Source organism: Triturus cristatus, chromosome 9 (assembly GCF_964204655.1).
Source record: "Triturus cristatus chromosome 9, aTriCri1.1, whole genome shotgun sequence".
In the NCBI taxonomy this organism is placed as follows: Eukaryota; Metazoa; Chordata; class Amphibia; order Caudata; family Salamandridae; genus Triturus; species Triturus cristatus.
Window position 1 is genome coordinate 1,027,971,839 of NC_140592.1, and position 25,278 is coordinate 1,027,997,116.

The 25,278-nt window shown below is 48.5% G+C and overlaps 1 protein-coding gene across 1 annotated transcript in view; it reads right to left on the reverse strand.

Moving 5' to 3' along the window:
* The window catches only part of LTBP2 (latent transforming growth factor beta binding protein 2), a 1,878,832-nt gene that overhangs the window by 1,304,041 nt on the left and 549,513 nt on the right, over positions 1 to 25,278 (reverse strand). The window contains exon 3 of the mRNA XM_085626762.1: positions 3,058 to 3,289. Within this exon, the coding sequence (XP_085482888.1) occupies positions 3,058 to 3,289 (232 nt within the window). The remainder of the gene's footprint in view (positions 1 to 3,057; positions 3,290 to 25,278) is intronic.

Here is a 25,278-nt window from a genome sequence, read left to right on the forward strand (position 1 = left end):
TTTCTCTTCTTCCGGCTCTGGCGAAGATCACAGAAAAACATGTGCATGGCATCTTGTCGGGTTTTCTCGAAACCAATAATATTCTACACCCATCCCAATCTGGGTTCCGCCCTAATTTGAGTACGGAAACGGCTCTGTTGGAGGTCTCGGAGGTTATTCGCGAGACTCTGGATATTGGATGTAAGGCCATGCTTGTCATGCTGGACCTGTCGGCGGCCTTTAACACCGTCCCCCACGTGGCGCTCCTCGCCAGGCTCCATGCCATCGGCCTCAGGGGGACGGTGCTCAAATGGTTTACATCTTTTCTTGAGGGCCGCCGCCAGACGATTTGGGTTGCCCAGAGCGCCGCCGAGATGCCGCCATTGGGAGTCGGAGTTCCACAGGGTTCTGTGTTGAGCCCGACATTGTTTAACATCTTCATGTCTCCCCTGGCGGCCTTGGTGGAGGCTCATGGGGCCCAGATCGTGTCCTACGCAGATGACACGCAACTCCTCTTCACATGCGGGAAAGATCAGGCATTTGATGGAGAGAGCATTCGGGGGTGCCTAGGGATGGTCTTCGACTGGTTCCAACAGAATAGCCTGAAGGCCAATTCCAGTAAGTCGGAGGTCCTATTCTTCGGCTATGCCACCGACCCGGAGTGGCAGGATTGGTGGCCGCCGGATATGTGTCCTCCTGCACAGTCATCGCTGGTTGCAAAAAACTTGGGAGTTAAGCTGGACAATAAACTTTTGCTGAGAGCACATGTTCTTGGTTTGGCTGGCTCTTATTTTGGCATTCTGAAGATGCTCCGCAAGTTTTTACCATTACTTTCTGTGGCGCACAGGTGGATTACTGTGCAAGCTTTGATTGGATCCAGGCTGGATTATGCGAATGCCCTTTTCCTTGGTCTCCCAGATTATTTGGTACAGCGCCTGCAGGTGGCCCAGAACTCTGCTGCTCGTGCCATTTTTAGCCTTCATAGGCGAGCGCGAGTATCTGGGCTGCTGCAGACGCTCCACTGGCTCCCTATCCGGAAGCGGATTATGTTTAAATCTTTGACGCTGATGCACAAAGCACTCTTTGGCACTGGTGCAAGATATTTGCAACGGAGGTTGTCTTTTTACTGTCCAGCCCGTTCTCTGCGGTCAGATTCTCTCTTTCTGGCCGTGGTGCCGCGGGTTAGGAAGGCGCGCACTGGGGGGCGCTCTTTTAGCTTTAAGGCGCCCCAGCTTTGGAACTCGCTTCCGCTGGCTCTACGCAGCTCTGCTAATTTGCTGCAGTTCAGAAAGAGCTTGAAGACCTGGCTTTTCAACCTTTAGGTTTTTCTCTCTCCCCTGTTGCCTTGTGCTATGCTGTTTGTTTGTTTTGCTGTGTTACACTGAGCTGCCTGTGGAAAGCGCCGGGACACTCCTCTGGAGTAGCCGTGCGCTATATAAACACACTATAACATAACATAACATAACACTTTACAGCAGCAGAAATAAATTCAAGCGTGACGTAAGACTGTTCTTTGGGATTAACTGGACAGAGTGACGTAACAAGTCGCCCAGCCCCAGTGCAACCCATGGTTGTGAGAACAAATGCACAGATAAGTCCTGCACTAGGAACAATAGGGTAAGCTATCAGAATATCGCATTTTATGTTTAAAACTTTTATTGAAACAAAACAAACCATGGGGGAGGGGGATAGGAGGCAGGATACATGGAATACAGTCAAAGAAGAGGGGATGTATCTCCAGAGGGTTGGCAATAGGTGGCGCGGTGGCTCAGAGGGAAGAACACAGTGACTGAACGCTAGAATTGCAAGCTGTGGAATCCCACGCGCGTATCCGAGACCCCAAAGCTGAGCAAGAGCATCCCCCCCATCAACACCTCAACAGAACACCATCCCCCCCCCCCCATCCCCCATCCTCCCATTAACAAAACAACAACCCTCCCCCCTCCCCCCCGTCCTATGGTCCCGCATCAAAGCAGCCCTAGCCAGGAGCCCCGCACTCCCCCCCCCTCCCCGGGGGTCCCCATCTCACATGTAAGCTAGTCCGCCGGGGTCACCGGCGGCCTCAGCCTGAGAAGCCTAAGGTACCTCGGGCAGGTGAGCTCCCGGAATTCAGTGGACAGCAGCGCTAGAAAGGGTTGCCATAGCTCTTCAAATTGGTCTACCTCCCCCGCAACCGTAAGCGACAGCTTCTCCATCCCCAGCACGTGCCAGAGCCTATGCAACCAACCGGTGATGGAGGGGACGGTGGATGTGCGCCAGTGGACCAGAATGTTCTGAACCGCAGACCCCAGCGCTATTGCAATCTGCCTACCCCTGCGGGACTTCAGTGGGTACATTAGGGCATTGGGGAGGCCCAGCAGGACATACGCCGGGAGACGCGGCAGCTCTATCCCAAAGTGCTCATCCACCTCGTCCAAGACTTCTTTCCAGTAGGCGGTCAGCACTGGGCAATCCCATAGAATGTGTGTAAGGGTACCTTCCTGCCCGCAGCTCCGCCAGCACCCCTTGTCAGTGTGTTTATGCATTTCATACAGTCTCTCCGGGGTGTAGTACCAGTATGTGGACACCTTAGTGAATGTCTCCGTAAGGCCCGTGTGGTATGCAGAGTGCCGAGCCCGATACGCAATTTGGTCCCATTCCTTGTGGCTGAGTGTCCTACCCAATTCCCTGTGCCAACGCTCCCTCCCCGGGTTGTAGTAGTGAAACGGCGGGGGTTGTAGGTGTTTATACAGATCAGTAGAATATCGCATTTTAAATATGGTCCTACAACATTATATCCACACCCATTACAATATCGTGAGGGCATACAGATAGATTTGCTATTCTTAACTCCTCTGTCTCCACATCTGCGTTACTTGACGATACATATATTTTCAAGGTACACGGATGTGGAGTTAAGGAAAGTGAATGTATACTTACCGATATATGCCTACTACGTTCAATATATTGAAACTGCACATGTAGTCAGTGTTCCGGACACATTGTTTTGGCACGCGATGCGCATGCGCATGCCATTAACCATTCATGTCACTTAAGGCAGAGTCTTCCTGGCTCAAAGCGCAGCTGCTGAGCACTCACCTGCTCTGGGATCCCGGCGATGTCGCCCCTTGTGCGGCAGAGCTGCTGTTCTTGTGTCGGCTTGTCCTCGGGGGAGACCGGGCACCGGGAGCCGGCGGCTGGGGGGACCGCGGACGGTACTCCTGCTCGGGAACCGCATGCTCACATCGGGGCCCTTGGAAGCCAGAACGGCAGACACAGGTCTGCGGGCGGCTGCAAGACCCCTTGTTCTGGCATGGAGGTGCACAGACCGCTGGGGAAAAAGAAGGAAGATTCTCAGCAAGGCCTACATATACAGTACGGGGAAAGACAGCAGAAAATCCAGCGCGCAGGCAGTGCATGGCCAAAGAGAGGCAGACGAACAAGGCAATGCAAGTTCACTCATCATTTTTATATATCTTATTTTATTTTATGCGATTTTATACAGCGCGAACATTACCCGAAGGTCTCAGAGCACTTTACAAAAGAACCAGTTGCGTTACTTAGGGACTTTGGATTATATGATTTACATAAGAGATATAAAAACAGGAAAAAAATTGCAAATGTACAAGTGGAGCGAAAGGAGGGAAACATTGCAAATGTACAAGTTGTAAAGTCACTCAAAGAAGTGATACAAACAGATAAAGTCTGAAATCACATAGGAATGGAAGTAAGTACAAAGGTCTTCTACATATACTAGTGGTTAGAGCGCTTTACAAAAGGACCAGTAACATTACATAAGGACTTCGGAGTACATGAGTTATATAAAAGATGCAGACAGAACAACTCTAAAATCGCAAAAGAACAGTAGTCAGTACATACGCCTACTACAGATACTAGAGGTTAGAGTTGCAAATATCCAAGTTGAATGACATGGGGACTTGCCTATGAGGAACACCTTGAGAACAGCAAGTACACGACCAGGCCCGTTGTTTAGCGGCGCCCCTAAGCCTCGAACGGCAGCACTCTCACACACTTAGAACAAACACGTTGGAGAATACATACAATGGAGGTGTCCAGCGTAGGGACAGGAGGGTTTAAGCCATACTGTCTTCCAGCATATCCCAAAAGGTACAATTCATATACGTGAAGCTCCTTTACAAACCCAGTGGTTACCCTCAGATAAAAAAATTGACCACCCACTACCGGACATACACTGGACGCCCCTGATGTAAACAATGATATTTTCCTTTTTCTTGGTGCACGTGCATCCTACAGGATCCCTGACCTAACACTCAACACGTGTGGTGAGCCAAATGTGCACTGTCATAAAGCACTCTATAGATTTATGCTGGAGTTAGTATAACGCTAGCTACACCCATTGGGTGTCAGTGCTTCACACAACAAGTCACAGTACATAGGCACTTTAGCTTTGTGACAAACATTTTGATGAGGAAAGGTTTGGGGTTATGAGTTACAAACAAAGCACATCTTTATATTTAAGTCAGTTCTTGTAAAGGTTCAGCTCCAGGCCTACTATGTACCTACAGATCTTGCAAATGGCCCCCACATGACATACTATAACATTTTAAGGACGTATTGTAAGCCAAATTGTACGACAGGTTGTACTCTATACTCCTAATAGCAGACTGAATGACAAATTGCATGACTGATTACAAGTGACTGATAAACAGTCCCAAAAACTGTAACTCATTAGGTATAAAAACATATTTTAAGTTGCATGTGCCCCACAGAATAGTGTGCTACTCATCTTTTATGCTTTCTTGGTAGTCCTAATGAAACACGTGTTGTTTGCCTGATGTACGTCAAAAATAAGGACAATTATAGAGGGGTAGCCAACAAGCTAAACCCTTAGGATACATTTATAATCTCAGACAACCACCACTAATCCCTGTGAACCAAGTCGCTCACACCAAAAGAAGACAGGTACCAAAAAAAGATATCTGACACTTAAGGCTGGCATCATGGAGGACTGTAACACAGTTCACCTCTTCCTGTTCCGCTCACATCCCTCTCCATTCTTATAATGGACTGTCCAAAGTATTAAACATTCTTTGACAACCACTACTTATTCAAAGAATGACCAAAATACAGACTATCCAGGTGGATCCCTGTCGATCCAAATGATCAACAGTGTGGGTGTCCTAATTGCTGTAGCAGCTCACAAGGTGGTTTGTCAGTTTTTGGTAATCACCATAAAGCCATCATAGAGTAACTTATAGCAGCTAGCTAACGTAATGAGCACACTCTATCTCTCACTCTTCTCCATCACACTACTAAGCACTCTGACCTAGACAAGAAACGATAAGCGCACCACTCTGGTCACTCACACACAACACCAGAATACCTCCCACAAAGGCCCACAGCCAAGAACAACACCCTTCTAAAGAAGCACTCCTCCACAGTACCGCAATCTGATGATGTGATTGAGCGTCCTACGATGGAGTATAAAGTGCGATATAAATGCTATTATAATACTATACAATGTATTTTGTTTTATAATTGTGTTGTCATGGTAGGAAGATAGGTTCTTGTGGTAGCTGAGCTTATAGATGGGGCAAGACTACATAGGGTCCCAGTCCAAATAATAATTTAGGCCCGCTGTACAAAAGCACTGAGTACACACGTCAGCTAGGCACCTAGGCACATCAAGACAATATACTATGCTGTGTTTTGTGGTGTGTAGTTATGTGAAGGGCATTTCACAGAATTGTCTTCATTATATTGTTATCCTTGCTTTCCCCACTGTCAGCTTTCCTCGTATCCCTCAACCGCCCTTTTCCCAGCAGCCATGAACACTTTGTCTGGGGTCATCGCCAGTGGTATTCCTTTTAATATATCAGAGTTCACTGCATCAGCTCCCATCCTGAAAACCTTCAGTGTAAGGAAACTCTGCATCATCACGGTAGATACCAATGTGTATATGGTCTGAGTGCGGTTTTATCACAGTGTTTTGGGAAAGAGTGGATTGTGGCTTTTAAATTCAGAACCTTGACTTCTGCCAAACCCATATATGTTGTCAAAGAAGGAGAACTGAATGCATGTATATGGGCAATAAACCACTTCAGGCACTTCACTTGTAGAAACATGTTCATTTTGAGGACAGATACAAAATTCTATTGTGACCATCTTGTCATCTGTTTGTCATGCTATAAGACTGTTTGCTACTTTTAATCCGTGAATGTATTCATAATTTACCCAATGTAGTCACAGGATTTATGCTGAGTCATCCCTACGGCAATAATATTAAATAATCTCCAGGTTATTTGTGTGAGTCACAATATAAATCAGCCAGCCAGCATATGTTTCACCCCAATGTATTCATGGCTGTAGGATCAGAGATAGTGTGGTATCAATGCATCTGTACTCGAACCATGTTGGACATTATTTTGTCTCATATTGCCTACTGTCCTCAGTGCCAAAGCGGTACAAAAAGGGGGTGGTGATGGACGGAGCATCAGAACCAATCAAACACTCACACCCAGTCAACAGATCTGGGTTTTGTCCATCACCGTTCTTTAGCCCACTCTGCCACCCCAGTTCAGACATGGCCATATGCAAATCAGTCTGACCCTGTGCCTCATGGGAACAGTCCAGCCCGAACTACCAAGCCATGCCTTCCCTGGACCGGAAACAAGCTTCCTAGGACCGGTTTCTGGCATTTCAGCCGTCTTCGGCCAGGCTTGCTTGAATCCAGTGGCAAAGTGAGCAAGGGACTTACGTCTGAGCATATCCTGCCAACTTATGGCGAACAAAGCGGTACAAAAGGGGGTGGTGATGGACGGAGCATCAGAACCAATCAAACACTCACACCCAGTCAACAGATCTGGGTTTGATCCATCACCGTTCTTTAGCCCACTCTGCCACCCCAGTTCAGACATGGCCATATGCAAATCAGTCTGACCCTGTGCCTCATGCGAACAGTCCAGCCCGAACTACCAAGCCATGCCTTCCCTGGACCGGAAACAAGCTTCCTAGGACCGGTTTCTGGCATTTCAGCCGTCTTCAGCCAGGCTTGCTTGAATCCAGTGGCAAAATGAGCAAGGGACTCACGTCTGAGCATACCCTGCCAACTTATGTCGAACAAAGCGGTACAAAAGGATGAACGGAGCATCAGAACCAATCAAACACTCACACCCAGTCAACAGATCTGGGTTTGATCCATCACCGTTCTTTAGCCCACTCTGCCACCCCAGTTCAGACATGGCCATATGCAAATCAGTCTGACCCTGTGCCTCATGGGAACAGTCCAGCCCGAACTACCAAGCCATGCCTTCCCTGGACCGGAAACAAGCTTCTTAGGACCGGTTTCTGGCATTTCAGCCGTCTTCAGCCAGGCTTGCTTGAATACAGTGGCAAAGTGAGCAAGGGACTCACGTCTGAGCATACCCTGCCAACTTATGGCGAACAAAGCGGTACAAAAGGGGGTGGTGATGGACGGAGCATCAGAACCAATCAAACACTCACACCCAGTCAACAGATCTGGGTTTGATCCATCACAGTTCTCAGTGCCAGGCAGTAGACAATGTACACAGATCAGTGTGGCAGCTGCGTATATATATGTGGTGGGCTCTCACTTAAATAAATATTGTGTGCAATCCATTGTATTCTTTATTTCACATGGTGATTCTGTCTCTAATTGCTTTAAAATCCATTTAGGAATAGCGGATACAACTCTACAATACTTCTGATGAGTTTCATGTTGTATTTGTTATATTAAATTTATATTTCAATGGGGAAAATGCTTGATTTTGACGACTTTTCGATTTTTTTAACCTGTTTTGGCATTAAAATGCGAGCCAAACGAGACAAATTCTGGTGAGGTAGCAACCCTATTCAGTATACAATAACCAATCCGAGCAGTTTTTTATTTGCAGCCTGCGATTTGTAGTCCATTTGACACCATTATAAAATCAGGACTACCATTCCCAGAATGCAAAGAAAATATCTAGACTGTGTGAGCTACTCAACTCTGGCACTGGGATTTCAGAGATATCTTTGACTCCATGCTCTCTAGGGCAGCACATTTCAATTCCTGAAGCTCTCAAGTTGTGCAGGTCTTCAAGTCCCAGCGTTTGCCTGCCGGCTTTGCAGTTCGTCTGTAGTAGACTCTCATTCTATCAACCGGCTGCTGTAGATGGATATTTTAATAAGGCTGATGGTCGCAACCTTTTAAGAGAAAGTGATTCCTCAAGCACTCAGATCTCAAGTTTATCCCTCCCCCAGAGTTAGAAAAACATAGAAGACCCCATGCGGTTGTGTAGCTGTAGATCTCACCTACCTAGGTGATTCCTTGCTTCCAGGCAGCATATTGCCCAGCTGCTGTTCACCTCAAGCAGTAAGATCCCTACACTGCTCTGTCAGCAATGTTGGACTGGCTTTAGGGCAGTCTGGCACACCAGATGGGGCAGCTTGAAAGAGCCAGTGTGTGCGCTGTTTTTTGTTTTGTCCTGTGAAGGCCCACAGGACCTACCTACACTGCCCGAAAGGCCGGTCCAACACTGTCTGCCAGCCTTTTTCCATCCAGTGTAGTGTGATGCTCTTTCAGCTGCTCCTCTAGCCTGCCTGACTTCCAACCACTCAGTACAGTATACTCCTGGTGGTTAACCATCTGTCCAGCTAATGCAGAGTGCTGGTAGTACTAAGTGGTGCCATGTCAGTACATGTAGCCCAAACACCATGTATTTGTCCTGGCTTCCATTTAAAAAAAAAGTTATTGTTGTCAGTTAGTCCGTTTGTTTCAATTGAAGTAAATTAAGACTGAAACTTAAAGAATGCCTAATTTTGTTAAATTAAATCCCCCTAACCTGAACTATGGGGATAGGAGTGCCAGAATGTATCTGGTATCCCTATTTGTGACACCTCGAGCCAAACTTAACAACCTAATTAACTTAACTTGGGGTACTGGCTCTGGAAGCCCAAATGTGTCCAGGAAAAACAGATACAGAAAAACCCAGAATGCAAGCTGCTGTTGGCTGACTGATGTCACCTATCACATGGGGTCACTAGAAACTTGATGTCCTTCTATGTCTGAGGCATGGTACGATGGGTACTAACGCGGAGCATAATGACTTTATAACTTCAGGTGCTCTCCCTATTACATTATGCCTGCCTGATATACAAATATGTTCTCTTTATTTTACTGGATGGCAGTGGCCCGAGTGTGTTCTTTTCGCACAAGTCTTGACAGAGGTTTTCCACTACGTGCTTACTAAAGGGGGTGCATTGCCATTTCATTTTCTTCTAGTTAGGCCTGGGGCTTTTTCACTACCCCATGGTTTTATTCCATGGAAAACATCACATTATCCGCCACTGATGGGTGAATCAATCAATCAATCATAGCATTTTAAAAGCGCACAACTCACCCGTGAGGGTCTCAAGGCGCTGGGGGTAGGAGGTGTTGCTACTGCTCGAAAAGCCAGGTCTTGAGGAGTCTTCTGAAGGACAGCAGGTCTTGGGTCTGCCGCAGGTGGATGGGGAGAGTGTTCCAGGTCTTGACGGCGAGGTGGGAGAACGATCTTCCGCCAGAGGTCGCTCTTCGCATGCGGGGGACTGTGGCGAGGGCGAGGTCGGCGGAGCGGAGCTGGCGGGTGGGGGTGTAGAAGCTGAGTCATGGGTTGAGGTACACTGGTCCGGTGTTGTGAAGTGCCTTTTGAGCGTGGGTGAGGAGCATGAAGGTGATCCTCTTGTTGACGGGGAGCCAGTGCAGGTCTCTCAGTTGAGGTGTGATGTGGCTGCGGCGAGGGATGTCGAGGATCAGGCGTGCAAGGCGTTCTGGATGTGTTGAAGCCGTTTCAGGAGTTTGGCCGAGGCTCCTGCATAGAGGGCGTTTCCGTAGTCCAACCTACTGTTGACGAGGGCCTGGGTGACCGTTCTTCTTGTTTCGGTGGGGATCCACTTGTAGATCTTGCGGAGCATGTGGAGGGTATTGAAGCAGGAGGAAGAGACAGCATTGACCTGCTTAATCATGGAGAGGGTGGAGTCAAGGATGACCCCTAGGTTGCGTGCGTGGTCGGTGGGTGTTGGAGCTGTTCCCAGTACGGTCGGCCACCAGGAGTAGTCCCAGGCCGAAAGGGTGGGTCCGAGGATGAGGACCTCCATCTTGTCCGAGTTCAGTTTCAGTCAGCTGTTCCTCATCCATTCAGCGACGGCCTTCATTCCTTCGTTGAGACTGGTTTTGCCAGTGTGGGGGTCCTTAGTGAGGAGAGGATCAGCCGGGTGTCATCGGCTTAAGAGATGATGTTGAGAATGTAGTCGGGCGACGTGGATGAGCGGTGCCATGTAGATGTTAAACAGCGTTGGGCTGAGAAATGAGCCTTGGGGTACGCCGCAGATGATCTCGGTGGCTTCGGAGCAGAAGGGGGGGGGAGGCGGACGCTCTGTGTTCTGCCGGAGAGGAAGGAGGTGGTCCAGTCCAGGGCCTTCTCTTGGATACCGGTGTCGTGGAGGTGTGTGCGTAGTGTGCGGTGGCAGACCGTGTCGAAGGCAGCTGGTAGGTTCAGGAGGATGAGGGCCGCGGTTTCTCCGTTGTCTAGCAGGGTCCTGATGTCATCGGTGGCGGCGATGAGGGCAGTTTCGGTGCTGTGGTTGCTGCGGAACCCGGACTGGGATGGGTCCAGGATGCTGTTCTCCTCGAGGTAGCGGGTCAGTGGTTTGTTGACGGTCTTCTCAATGACCTTCGCCGGGAACGGGAGCAGGGAGATGGGCCGGAAGTTCTTGAGGTCCTTGGGGTCCGCCTTGGGTTTCTTGAGTAAGGCGTTGATCTCGGCGTGCTTCCAGCTCTCCGGGAAGGTAGCTGTCTCGAAGGAGATGTTGATGGCTTTCCGGAGATGGGGTGCGATGGTAGTGCTGGCTTTGTTGCAGATGTGATGAGGGCATGGGTCTGACGGCGATCTGGAGTGGATAGTGTTCATGATCTTGATGGTGTCGTCGTCGTTGATGTTGGTCCAGGAGAGCAGGCGGTTGGTGCAGGTGGTGGTCGTGGGGGCGGAGGTCTCAGTGGTTGTCAGAGCGGTCGTGGCGTTGAAGCTGTCGTGGATGTCTGCGATCTTACGATGGAAGAAGGTGGCCAGTGAGTCGCACAGGTCCTGCGAAGGTGGGATGTTGTTGGTGTTGGAGAGTTCCTTCACGATGTTGAAGAGCTCTTTGCTATTGTGTAGGTTGTTGTCTAGGCGGTCTTTGAAGGAGGCTCTTTTGGCAGCTCTGATGAAGTGATGGTGTCTGCGGGTGGCGTTCTTGTGGGCTGCGTAGCTGTTCGGTGTTCGTTCCCAGAGCCAGTTCTTCTCTAGCTTCTGGCAGGTTTGCTTAGAGGCCTGAAGGTCTTCCGTGAACCAGCTGGCTTTCTTGGTGGTGTGGCTGTTGGAGGATTTCCTGAACGGGGCAAGGGTGTTGGTGCAGTCGTCGATCCATTGTCTGAGGTTGCGGGCGGCGGTGTCGGGGTCGGTGGGGTAGGCAGGTGGGCTCTGGGTGAGGGTGGTGGTTAGCTGTTCTTTGGTGACTTTGCTCCAGCAGCAGCAAGGCATCTGTTGGGTGCGGTGGTGCGTGGTGGGTTTTCGGAAGGTGAAGTGGATGCAGTGATGGTCGGTCCAGTGGAATTCGGTGATGTGGTTGAAGGAGACGTGGGGGCTAGCGGAGAAGATGGGGTCGAGCGTGTGGCCGGCGGAGTGGGTGGGTGTTGTGACGAGTTGTCTGAGTCCGAGGATGGCTAGGTTGTCGATCAGGATGGTGGAGTTGGTGTCGTTGTTGCTCCCGAGGTGGAAGTTAAGGTACCCTAGTAGGATGTAGTCTATGGAGGTGAGGGCGTGTGTGCTAACGAAGTCGGTGATGGAGTCGCTGAACTGTGGTCTGAGCACGTGGGGTCTGTAGATGAGGGTTCCTCTGAGGGTGGTGTTGAGGTCGGTGTGGATCTGGAAGTGCAGATGTTCGGCAGTGCTGAGGGTGTTGTCGCTGTTGGTCGAGACTCTGCGGGTGATCTTGTAGCCTTCCAGGATGGCTATGGCGATGTCGGGTGCCGAGGAGGGGTTCAGCCAGGTCTCCATCAGGAAGGCGACGTCTGGGGTGGTTGAGTCGAGTAGGTCCCAGAGTTCAACTAGTTGTTTGCGGGCGGAGCAGGTGTTGAGAAGAATGCATCTGAGGTAGTTGGGTTCTTTCCTGCTCGGTGGGTAGGTGCGCCGGATGCTGGTGAAGCTACAGTTCCGGCAGGAGAAGGGTCCTTGGGTGCGCTTCGGGGCGGCCAGGAAGCAGGTGTGTGATTGTCCGGCGTTGAATGCGTGGAGGGTGCTGGCATCCTAGCGTGGGCGGGCATCGTGGTGTTCGTGGGGGCCAGGGGGTCTGGCCCTGGGCACGATCCAGGCGCGGATGGGCGCAGACGGGCTTGCCTTAGGTGCGCCTTTGGCGCGCCAGCGGTGCGTCCGCTGCGCGGCCTCCATATGAGGGGAGGGAGGAGCAGCTGGGAGGTGGGAGCGGGGTGGCAAATGGGAGAGCAGGGGGGCGGGGCCGCAGGGACGCAGCGGCGGGAAAAAAAAAAACAGGCGAGGGATGGCAGGGGGACCACAGGGGAAACCGGGCACAGAAAGGAATGCAGAAGGAAAAATTAGGCAAGCAAAGCAAAGTCTAGCCTAGCAAAAGCAATGCAGCAGCGTGGGGGGTGACCTGTCTGCGAGCAGGGTCAGAGGTCGCTCCGTTCACCGCTGCGCGGCCTCCATATGAGGGGAGGTGGGAGGGAGGAGCAGGCGGGAGCGGGATGGCAAATGGGAGAGCAGGGGGGGGCTGCAGGGATGCAGCGGCGGGAAAAAAACGGGTGAGGGACAGCGGGGGGAGCAGAGGGAAAACCGGGCTCAGAAAGGAATGCAAAAGGAAAAATTAGGCAAGCAAAGTCTAGCAAAAGCAATGCAGCAGCGTGGGGGGCGACCTGGCTGCGAGCAGGGTCAGAGGTCGCACCTTTCAACGCTGCGCGGCCTCCATATGAGGGGAGGTGGGAGGGAGGAGCAGCTGGGAGGCGGGAGCAGGGTGGCGAATGGGAGAGCAGGGGGGCAGGGACGCAGCGGTGGGTAAAAAAAAAAAGGGTGAGGGACGGCGGGGGGAGCAGAGGGAAAACCGGGCATAGAAAGGAATGCAGAAGGAAAAATTAGGCAAGCAAAGCAAAGTCTAGCAAAAGCAATGCAGCAGCATGGGGGGCGACCTGGCTGCGAGCAGGGTTAGAGGCCGCTCCTTCCACCACTGCTCGGCCTCCATATGAGGGGAGGTGGGAGGTAGGAGCAGCTGGGAGGCGGGAGTGGGGTGGCGAATGGGAGAGCAGGGGGGCGGGCCACAGGGGCGGGAAAAAAAAATGGGTGAGGGATGGCAGGGGGAGCAGAGGGAAAACCGGGCACGGAAAGGAATGCAGAAGGAAAAATTAGGCAAGCAAAGCAAAGTCTAGCAAAAGCAATGCAGCAGCGTGGGGGGCGACCTGCCTGCGAGCCCTACTCAGTTTCTTTTGTATATATCGTGGAGAATGAGATTGTACAGGTGCGCATAATGAACGAGACAGCCATTTTACCTAATTTTTGTAAGGGCACCTATTTAGTGTTGGAGGCACAGACACATCATTCAGTAGGGGTTTTAGGGGGCAGTATGCCTTGTGGAGTTGAAGGGGGTGTTATTCCAGACAGAGGAGCCTGGGGTCTTGCTGTGTGGTGGGAAAAGTAGACTCTTATTGTATGCTGACGAAGAAAATAAGTTACTTACCTGTAACTGCAGTTCTTCAGTATTGGTATCTTACATAGATTCACATGCTGGAATCATTCCCTGTCATCGAAGTGGGAGTCCTGGTACTATATCAAAGCAATCATATTAGTAGAATAGGCTACAATGGCACTAGGCAATGAATTTAATAGCCTATCTATGACCTTTTTAAAAAAGGACCAAACTTAGTCAACAACGAATCAGGAGACAGAACTCTCTAGATCCTTCCCCTCAGAGGCTAGTTCCCTCAGATTTTCAAGCACAAGTGGGAATAAATATAATCCCTACTAGTAAAGGGGAGCCTCCCGGGGAAGAGGGTGATTCACATCTGAATCTATGAAAGATACCAATACTGGAGAACTACAGTTACAGGTAAGTAACTTATTTTCTTCTCCAGTATTGGATCTTTCATAGATTCACAAGCTTGAATCAGAATAGTTAGCAGAAAATATAAATACATATTAGCATACCATAATAATGCAACTATAGCCAATAGTTGTAACAAGCATATTGAAAGCAATAAACATAACAAGAGCAAATGGTGGAAAAAGAAATGCATAAAAGGAAAGAGGCTCACCTTACTGAAATAGATGGCGCAACACAGCTTGTCCCACTGCCATATCAGCTTTGTCTGTAGCATCCATGCAATAATGATGGGTAAAGTTTTGCCTGGTGGACTATGTTGCTGCTCTGCAGATTTTCTGAATCGGAACACCAGCAAATAAAGCGGTGGACGTAGAAACAGCTCTTGTTGAATGAGCCTTGACTTTAGTAGTTAAGGGTCGTCCTGCAGCGTTATGGCAGAATTGAATGAGTCTTGCAATCCACCTTGCAATGGAAGATTTAGAGCCTGGTAGTCCTTTATTCAAATTGCCATATGCGATGAACAATTGATCAGATTTACGGAACCGTTTTGTTCTGTGTAAATAAAACGTAATGCACCTTTCAACATCCAAAGTATGCAGATCTCTCAGCAATAGTTTGTGGGTGTGGAAAGAACGTCTTTAGAATGGTAGGTTAGTTGAGATGAAAATCCGAAGGTACTTTTGGTATGAATTAAGGTGTGTCCTTAAGATCACATTGTCTTTTATGAATTGCATAAACGGTTGTTTTATAGTGAATGCTTGCAATTCACTAACTCTTCTTGCTGATGTTAATGCTAATAGCAGATCCATCTTCCATGACAGATACTTCAACTGTGTCTTGTGGAGTGGTTCAAATGGGCTTTTCATTAACTAACTTTTTTACCACGTTGAGATGCCAAGAAGGAGGCTGCTCTTTCAATGGTGGAAAAGCTCTAAGGAGTACCTTGTGTAACTGTTTAATTAATCTTGCAGACCATAGAGATGATGAGTTCCCCGATCTCCTAAAGCAAGAGATTGCTAAGCGCACTGTTATTGAGGAATGAGCAATCAATCATGGCATTTGTAAAGCGCACTACATACCGGCGAGGGTCTCAAGGCACTGGGGGGGAGGGAGGAAGCTGCTACTGTTCGAAGAGCCAGGTCTTGAGAAGTCTTCTGAAGTCAGAAGGTCTTCAGTCTGCCGCAGGCGGATGGGGAGAGTGTTCCATGTCTTGGCGGCAAGGTGGGAGAATGATCTGCTGGCGGCGGTCACTCTTCAGATGCGGGGGACGGTGGCGAGGGCTCGGTCTGCGAGCGGACCTGGCGGGTGGGAGTGTAGAGGCTGAGTCGGCTGTTGAGGTACGTTGGTCCGGTGTTGTGGAGTGCCTTGTATGCGTGGGTGAGGAGTTTGAAGGTTATCCTCTTGTTGACAGGGAGCCAGTGTAGGTCTCTCAAGTGGGGTGTGATGTGGCTGCGGCGAGGGATATTGAGGATCAGGCGTGCGGAGGCGTTCTGGATGCGTTGAAGCCGTTTCAGGAGTTTGGCCGGGGCTCCTGCGTAGAGTGAATTTCCGTAGTCCAGTCTACTGCTGACGAGGGCCTGGGTGACCGTCCTTCTTGTCTCGGTGGGGATCCACTTGAAGATCCTGCGAAGCATGCGGAGGGTGTTGAAGCAGGAGGAGGAGACGGCGTTGACCTGCTTCGTCATGGAGAGGGTAGAGTCGAGGATGACCCCTAGGTTGCATGCTTGGTCGGTGGGTGTTGGGGGTGTTCCTAGTGCAGTCGGCCACCAGGAGTCGTCCCAAGCCGAGGGGGTGGATTCGAGGATGAGGACCTCCGTCTTGTCTGAGTTCAGCTTCAGTCGACTGTTCCTTATCCAGTTGGCGACAGCCTTCATTCCTTCGTGGAGTTTGGTTTTGGTGGTGTGGGGGTCCTTGGTGAGGGAGAGGATCAGCTGGGTGTCGTCGGCATAGGAGATGATGTTGAGGTCGTGCCGTCGTGCGATGTGGGCGAGTGGTGCCATGTATACGTTGAACAGCGTTGGGCTGAGGGATGAGCCTTGGGGTACGCTGCAGATGATCTCGGTGGCTTCGGAGCGGAATGGGGGGAAGTGGACGCTCTGTGTTCTGCTGGAGAGGGAGGAGGAGGTCCAGTCCAGGGCTTTCTCTTGGATTCCGGTGTCGTAGAGGCGTGTTCGTAGTGTGCGGTGGCAGACCATGTCGAAGGCGGCTGACAGGTCCAGGAGGATGAGTGCCGCGGTTTCTCCGTTGTCTAGCAGGGATCTGATGTCATCGGTGGCGGCGATGAGGGCAGTTTCGGTGCAGTGGTTGCTGCGGAACCCGGACTGGGAAGGGTCCGGGATGCTGTTCTCCTCGAGGAAACTGGTCAGTTGTTTGTTGACAGCCTTTTCGATGATCTTCGCCGGGAACAGGAGCAGGGAGATGGGTCGGAAGTTCTTGAGGTCCTTGGGGTCCGCCTTGGGTTTCTTGAGTAAGGCGTTGATCTCTGCGTGCTTCCAGCTCTCCGGGAAGGTCGCTGTCTCAAAGGAGATGTTGATGGTTTTCCAGAGATGGGGTCTGAGCTGTTGGAGTCCAGGAGGTCCCAGAGTTCCACGGCGTGTTTGCGTGCGGAGCGGGTGTTGAGAAGGATGCATCTGAGGTGGTTGGGTTCTTTGGTAGGTGGGTTGGCGGGTCGGCTGCTGGTGAAACTGCAGTTCCGGCAGGAGAAGGGTCCTTGGGTGCGCTTCGGGGCGGCCAGGCAGCAGGTGCGTGATCGGCCGGCGTTGAGTGCGTGGAGGATGCTGGAGTCGTAGCAGAGGCGGGCGTCGTGGCGTTCACGGGGGCCAGGGGTCCTGGCGCTGGGCACGATCCAGGCGCGGACGGGCTTGCCTTAGGTGCGCCTTTGGCGCGCCAGCGACGCAGCCGCACAGCAGCCGCCATATATGGGGAGGAGAGAGGGAGGAGCAGCTGGGAGGCGGGAGGTAGGGGCAGCGAATGGAACCTGCTATGCCCTCAGAGTTACATTGTATTGTAAGGCCCAATTCCAAATTGTTTGCGCCTGTTGAGATAGAGCAACTGATGTTGTACCTCTTTGTTAGTTTAGGTAGTGTGTGCTGGTGGAAGTGTCTGTACAGATAAGTACCGATTAGCCTGCAATTCTAGAGACGAATGATAATAGAGCCAGAGCAATGGCCTTCAGTTCAAGAAGGTTTATATGCATCCTTTTTTCTGAGGTTGCCCATTTGCTACTGACTGAGAGCTCTTGATGACAGAGGAGTACCTGGAATTTGTAATGTGCACAGCCTGGGAGGTGGTGTTTTGTTTTTTTGAAGACTGCATTGATGGTTGTAGTCTAGGGGTAGGTGTAGATGAAACACGTTCTGGAAACCATTTATAATAATCCTGTAACATTCCTTGGAGATTAGTTACTAAATCCAAAGGCATTTGGAAAGAACGTTCTTGAGGATCTTGAGGTATATATATTCAGGATATTGTTAATAATCTTCCTCATAGTATTAATCATCCTCGTCATCGATGTCCTAAAATGTTACATTTAATTCTGAAGGGTTATGAGCCGCTCTAAAGAGACTTTTATCTTCAGATTCTTCCTCCAGTAGCAGAGCTGGTGGGAAAGGCAACACTTTGCTTGGTGATGCGTGAACTGGAAGAATCACATCAACACTGGGTTTGTCAGTATATGAAAGGCGTGATACTGGCAACAGAGGTTTTAAAGGTGCTGAGGATGCCAAATTCTGTCCCTCCATCAATGATAAATCCGTCGTCTATGAGGATTTCTATGTTTTTCCAAGCAAAACAAGGTTTTCTGACTAAACTGCCATTGACGATGTCGTTGACAGTGTTGTCGTCGACGTGCGATCTGTCAACAGTGTTTTCTTTAAGATATCTGTCTAAATGGATGTCTTCATTGACGAGCAAGATTCTTAGTCATCGACGAGCGCTTAGATGGACACTTCGTCGACGGAGGTGGAGACAGACAAATCGAATTTGGTGTCGTTGTCGACAACAATCTACATGTAACTATGGCCGTCGATGCCGTCAGAGAAGACGTTATTATTAATGGCGATGCCGCCGTAGTGAATGTTGACATTAACTTCGTCGATGACGATGAGAGGATTGTCAATGGTGTCGTCATCGATGGAATAAAAGATGGTGAAATCTTTATTTTTTCAACAGGAGTACATCCCGTCATCGACGGAAGGGATTTAGAAGACCTTTTGCCAGATATTTGTTTTTCAGATGGCATAGAAGGCTCTGAACAAACCTTCGATGAAGTTAATTTATTCTATTTCTTAGAATGACCAGGTGTCTCATGATGGGTTTACTTAAGGGTCTTTTTAGGGTGTTCAGAAGCCTCTTTATCAGAGGATCTATCCCGTTTTAGCGATTTCCCAGGTGTAAAAGAATCATCGCTCTCTCCCTCAGACACATGGTTGTCTTTAGATTTAATCTTCTGTAACTAAGACAGACGTCTTCCCTCTCTGTCCTTGAGGGTCTTCTGTGAGAAAGAGCAACATATTTTACAGTCTTTGACTGTGTTGCGGGATAGAGACAATAAATGCACTTTTGATGAGAATCATCAGTATAAAGTCTCTTTTTGCCACAGGTATTACATGGCCTGAATAATCCCTTCTTAGAATGCTCTGACATGGTCAGAATGTCCCAAGGGAATATTAGAAAGAAATATATACCTGAGAAGAAGTTTCTTGAAAGCAAAAGGTTTGAAGAATATCTGAGCAAAGCTAAGGGAGACTCCTTTCACACAACGTGCAGGGAAATAGCCTCTGTGGGTAGGTTTTAGAGGGTGCTGTCACCTGATTAGTTATAGACTACGTTTGGTCCGTTTTTAAAAAAAGGTCCTAGATAGGCTATTAAATTCATGGCCTAGTGCCAATGTAGACTATGCTACTAATATGATAGCTTTTATATAATATCGGGGGACTCCCACTTCGACAACAGGGAATGATCCAAACATGTGAATCTATGACAGACCCAATACTGCAGAAGTATATGAACTACTTAAGGGCAGGGGGTCATAGGGCTTCCTATTGCTATTGTTAGATTGAGCGCATAGTTTGTCATATGACTGCAGAAATTCCTATACAGTGTGTGTGGTAAGTGGGTTTGAGGAGTGCAAGCTCCAGTTTTGGAGTGCAACTTCACTAGTCCTATCTACAACGAAGGGTTCTGACTAGCCTAGTGGTGGAATGGCGGCTAAGAGCAGCCCTGGAAAGTATGTTCATACCCTAGGGAGTCCTACTGTCTCCAGGAAGATTTGGGAGAGGGTATTTTGTATACTTATCTGGAAAAAAACATCAGTGTGTTCCCTTAGGTCTGTTTTTCAGGCTGTATAGCTGATGAATGCTCCATATATCTCCCGGTAAAGCAGCCCCCGTATACTGAGGCAGTAGTGCTTCAGAACAGTAAAGATGGTAACACAAAAAAAAGGCATTAGCGAAAGCCAATAGGTCTGGCTTTAATGGACCCACCAATGTAAACACAGGCATTCAGAAATGCTATTTGATTGCTTTGTATTCAGAAATGTAGTTTATAAGATTAAAGCATGTGCTACTGGCTTTGCCCACGCTGGGAATAAATAGCAAAATATTGCCTTCTTTGTAAAACGCATATAAGAGAAAAAGACAATGTGACAAACAGCATAGTTGACTATTTTTCAGATAATTCCTCATACCTTCTAATGGAAGCACTTCGTGGAAGGCGGAATAAAATACCACCAGCTGTTAGCATGAGGTGAGAGTGGGTGGATCGAAGTCAAAGTCTATTCTTCAATTCTTAAAGATTTGCTAAAAATATATCTTCTCGACAGCTGCTTTGTCAAGCAAAACCTAAAAAGGGACGTTTACCTTACCTGGATTGGCCATGCACTAGTATTTGGTATACTTTGTCATTCACAGACATACTACTATGAGAGTCATTTAGAAGATGTAGGGAGCTGTAAAAGATCTGGTGAAAACCGTGGAAAAAGTGGTTTTCAGCACATTTAACAGTATTTTTGCAATAAGAGAAAAGTAATGTATTCTGTGCCTATCAGTACCTGAGCACAAGTCAAAAGCTGGGTCTCATTTTACACCAAATCGGGAAAAAAGACGGAAACAAGGGTTTCACACTTATCTCTAAATTTGCTGTTATGTCCTGATAAATGGTTGTTGCAATAGTATTAATGAACTGTGGTCTAACAGCAAAACAGCCAGATTCTGGCGGTATTGATAACTGCGGAGAGAATTGTGGTGGTAGAAATAAAAGGGATCACTATTAGGACCCTGAGGGCTGCTTTAGAAAGCAGGAAATGTCTAAGAAATCAGTCATTTGATCCTCGACTCTCCTAGTATTTCACCTCTGCCCCCCCCCCCCCCACCCCCCACTTTCAAACGGCAGTATCCCTGAGTGAGCGTTAAGGGGTTGTAAAGACTTTGCAGGGTTCAGGAAAGAGTAGCATTCAGGGAAGGGTAATGTTCAGGGGTAGTTAGGAGTCTTTAACATACATGGAAGGATACCATTAAAGTGTAGTAAGACAGTGAGCACGGTCAGGGTCACTCATTACTTGCTGGCTGGAGAGGTGATGTGCAGCCAGGTCACAAGTTAGATCCAATTCCAAGGCTAGGGCCTGAAGGTCTTTATATACGCTGCCTGGGCAGCGCGTGCCTCTGTGTCTTTAACACATTTTTGCCCTATCATGAGCATCGTTTTTTAAGGACACTTACTTACTTTAGTTAACTGCTGTGATGGCCAGACTCGGAGGCCTGCTCAGACCCTTGCTTCTATGGTGCGGAGCCTGGAGGACGTGCGCACTACCTACTTTGCTGTGCTGCCAGCAGGCGAACTTGGAGAAGGAGCTTAGATCATTGGTCCGACTCGTGTGTTGAGCTGCGCAATGCACAAGTCAGACCAATGATCTGCACCCTCTCCCCATGTTTGCCCGATTACTCTTGCTGTCACTGGCAGGCACTCCAGTCCTCGATGGTTGGTGTAGCTGGCGCTGCACCTCCCTACACAAGGCAGGCCGAAAGTTTACGCGGCGCGCACTGCACATGCAATTCTAAATTCAAACAACAGTTCACTGACTCAGTGTTGCCAGATTGGGCTATTTCCCGCACAATTGGGCATCATTTTTCCCAATTGTGCGGGAAAAACCCATACCGGGCGGGTGGCTACCTTTTGGGCTGAATTAAGGCCAGTGTGCGCAAAATACTGGCTTGGGCGGCGCCAACCGTGGCGTGCGCCTATCACAGTGGCGCGGCTGTGCTGGCGGTCCATGGCTGGCGAATGAGTGGGCAGCCCGCGCTAAAATGTTTGGAGGAGTGCGCACTGACATGACCCTCACCCTACCCGTGAGCAATGAGCATCAACGACACACACGAGTTGTCCCTCCCCCCCGAACACACATGCTGCACATCACGTAATTGTCACCACCACCTAGCTTGGTAGTAGTGTGTGCGGGCCGATGTGAGTCCCCAAGGCTGTCATTCTTGTAGCGCGCGAAAGCGCTCACAATGATTGACAGCCCTGCGCGGTGGCGACGCTGACTATTCCTGAACCTGAATGGAGAAGACAGGTAAAAAGTGGAGAGTTTCAACGGGCAAGTATTAAGTGGGGTCTCAGGTGCTACGCGCTGTTGAATATGCCCACAATCACATATGCAAGTGCCAGGAGCACAGTAGCGTCTTCCCTCTTCTGACCGGCAGTACTCACATGTCCCTGGAGGCAGAAGGAAGTCGCCCGCTGTGGCATCGTAGAATGTTGCTCACGTTGCCTGGACAAAGGAATGTTTATGATTGAGGGGTCTGGAATGATGTGAAGCAGTGAAGCAGTTGAAGGTAGCTTCAGAAGTGCTTGCAGCAGCTTATGGTGGATGGGATCATTTACTTGCAATAAACATAAAGAACCAGCTATTATCACCGACTACCTTGTGCCTTTATTACACTTGGCGACGCTGGATGCTGGATGGTTCCCAATTCGTAAAGATTCATGCAAGATCCCAACACTACTTCGTTATTCAAGCATCATTTACAAAGGACACGCGTTTTGTTACGATCGTACTGCTCTACAGCTTTGCAGCACCATGTCAAGAAGTTGGTTTGGATTCTGACTGTTTTGGACTCGTTTAAATGAAACGCTGCTCTGTGAGTAAGTGCGCTCTTATCTATTTACAACAGCTGTCTTTGGATGCGTTTTTAGTCCGAGTGAAGCAACGTAATGAAGTGAGAGCATTGTGCGCGAGTAACAAGTGCAGGAGAAACGAAGCATCGTTCGATCCTAAGTTTATTTTGGCTTTTGTGTGATATCGGCCGCAATCTGACATCAAAGCATTGTGTGCGAGTAACAAATGCAAGTGAAACGGAGCATTGTTCGATTTTAAGACTTTCGGCATTTGTGTGATATCGGCCGCAATCCGGCACATCAAGGACTTTAATGAAACCTCATGGCATTTTTTAAATGTGTGCCTACCGTTTCGAACGCTGCCAAGGATCTGCCATTACACTGTTCAGTGTTCCGGTGTATGCAAGAGTAGACGCACAAACGTCTCACGTCATCAGGCCACGTTTCGTATTACGCTGGTCGTCAAGGGAACGCCTGGCGTCACCGATATTCTACACGCATCGCGCTGTTTATCTAAGCAGCGTCATCAGCTCGTTTTGCGCTGGTTGTCAAGGGAATGCTTTGTGTCAGCAACACTCTACACGCTTCGCGTTGTTTGTCTAAGCAACCGCTGTAAACAGAGAGATTGCTGCTGGACAGGAAAGTATATTTAGCTGCCTAAAGTAAACATTAAGAAGTGTATTCTTTCAGTGATACACACGTTTCACAATAAGAAGTGTATTCTTTCAGTGATACACGCATTTCACTTTAAAAAAAAAGAGAAAAGAAGAGGAACACAAAGTAATACTGGTGAATAATTTGAATAGCAAATGAAGGAAAGGAAGCAATTTGTTTTATTCATTCCGGCCTCATAGTAACCAGTGATTGTTAAGTGGCAATTCTCACATTCTCATTTTCATTATTTCTTTCTCTTTGCATAAGGTACAATTTGTTTACGAAAAGTGGTCAGGTTTATAGCATTACAATGCAAAATGTTACTGCACCTCCATTATTTTCTGTCAGAACCAGGGGATCCTCCCATTAAGTGGCAAAAATGGTGCAAAGTTTTTGAAAGGTATGCTAGAGTTTGTGGTGCGTCTCTAAGTGCAGAGAGGAAGACGGCCCTGCTTTTACATTGCCTAGGTTCAGAAGGACAAGAGGTCTTCGATCATCTACCTGAACTGGTTGATCGAAACCTCAATGAGTACGAAATCGCTATTGCTATGTTAGATAAACATTTTTTACCCAAGGTTAGTACCATTTTGGAGAGGTACCATTTTGGCAGAAGATCCCAATTGGAGGATGAGAGTGTCGAGAACTACATCACATCGCTCAGGAAATTGGCTTCCTCATGCAAATTCGCTGCAACTCTCGAAGAAAGGATAAGGGATCAATTCATGTTGGGTTGTAGCATTGAACGCGTCAGAGAGGAATTGTGGCAAAAAGATGAACCGAATTTAGAAGAAGTTATTGTAATTGCAAAAAGGATAGAACACTCTTTAAAATGCGTAGATGTCATAAAGAAAAATGGAGGAAGTGAAGAAAAAAACTCTGTACATACGGTCAAGACTGCACCTAGAGGAACAGTTGATCAGAAAGAAACCAAGAAAAACGAAGCTGTAAAAGAAACTCCCAGGAAATTTAATGTATCTAATGTAAAATGTTTTCGTTGTGGAAAAAATGGTCACTTTGCAAACGACAGGCAATGTCCAGGGTGGAAGGTTACATGTAGCAAATGTAAAACAAGCATTGGCATAGCCAATAGGTCTCGCCTTTGGGACCTTTTAAGCTTTTAGCCATGCAACAGTTGATGTTATTGCACCAAGGATATTGTGCTGCATAACTAAATACTTATAAGGTGCAAAAGCAAGACCTATTGGCTATGCCAATGCTTGTTTTTTATGTCCCCCTATCTGAGCTTCCAGACAATTAATAAACATTTGCAGAGAAATGGGCCACAGCTGGTTATGCGGTGTATATTCTGTGTTATCAGTGAAGCTTATTCATCAGCCAGAAATTGGCAATGCTTGTTTATGTGTGCCCTGAGGTAAAAATGTGGTGCAAAGATAGGACAGCGATTTCTACAGGCTGTTGTTAATTTCATCACCTTGTACGTGAAGTAGAAATAATTTTGGTATTTTTTGTTTTCCTTCTTATTTCCGTTTTATGTTATTCTGTTAATTTGTGCATACTTTTAACCGTGTTCCTCGTGTCGGTTTCATTTTCCTCCTTTCTCCAGCATCCTTTCTGTTCCATATTCTTTCCTCTTTCATTCCTTTGGTAGGTAAAAGACATTGTCATTTACAACGTCAAAACATCTAACTCTCACAAAAGCGGGAGCAATTTGCACTGCAAATGCTTGTTTAATCACAGTGGTGGGTGGTCCTCCTACAGTTTCACAGTATAAACCACAGGCAGTAAAAGCCGCGTTTGAGTGAGGGGACAGAGACTGAACAGGCATGGAGACTATCCCATTTCTTAGGTGGAGTAAGTAGTCTTACTTGCATTACCGCTGGCACGCAAGTGTGTCCAAGTACGGCACCCCCTAGATGACCTCCAGCATCTGACCACCTGTGTGCCGTTGATACCTGCCTTTTTAGGTCTCGCCTGAGACAGAGCTTTAGCGCTGCTCTGGCGAGACTTATAGTAAGCGAGTTTTGGAAGTGCAAACGAGTGCTTTCAGGCCTCCAAATACAGTGCATGTGTGCCGGGCGCGCGCACCATTTGGAGGCCTGAAAGCACTCGTTTTCTTTCACTTTCGCCTGTCACACAGCCGCGCTTTGAAGTGTGATCGCGATTGCGATCACTTACATTTCGCGGGCGCTTTGATGTTTTCAGTGAGCCGCGCGGCCACTGAGGACATCAAAGCGCCGTGAACACCATTTGCCACCCCCACCTCTTCAGCCAACTTACTCGCCATGTCTGCTCTGGATTCTTGTTTTAAATGAAACTAGTGGCATTGTACTGTTTGAGCGTCATGTCGGAAGATACAAGCACCAAATTTGGCGTATCGTTTTGAATCATGGCAACGAATAGCAGTTGGAACGGTTTGAAAACTACTCGAAGAGCGTGCTCTATAAAATATACGTCTATGCTGCCAAACAGACAGGCCTACGTGTACTG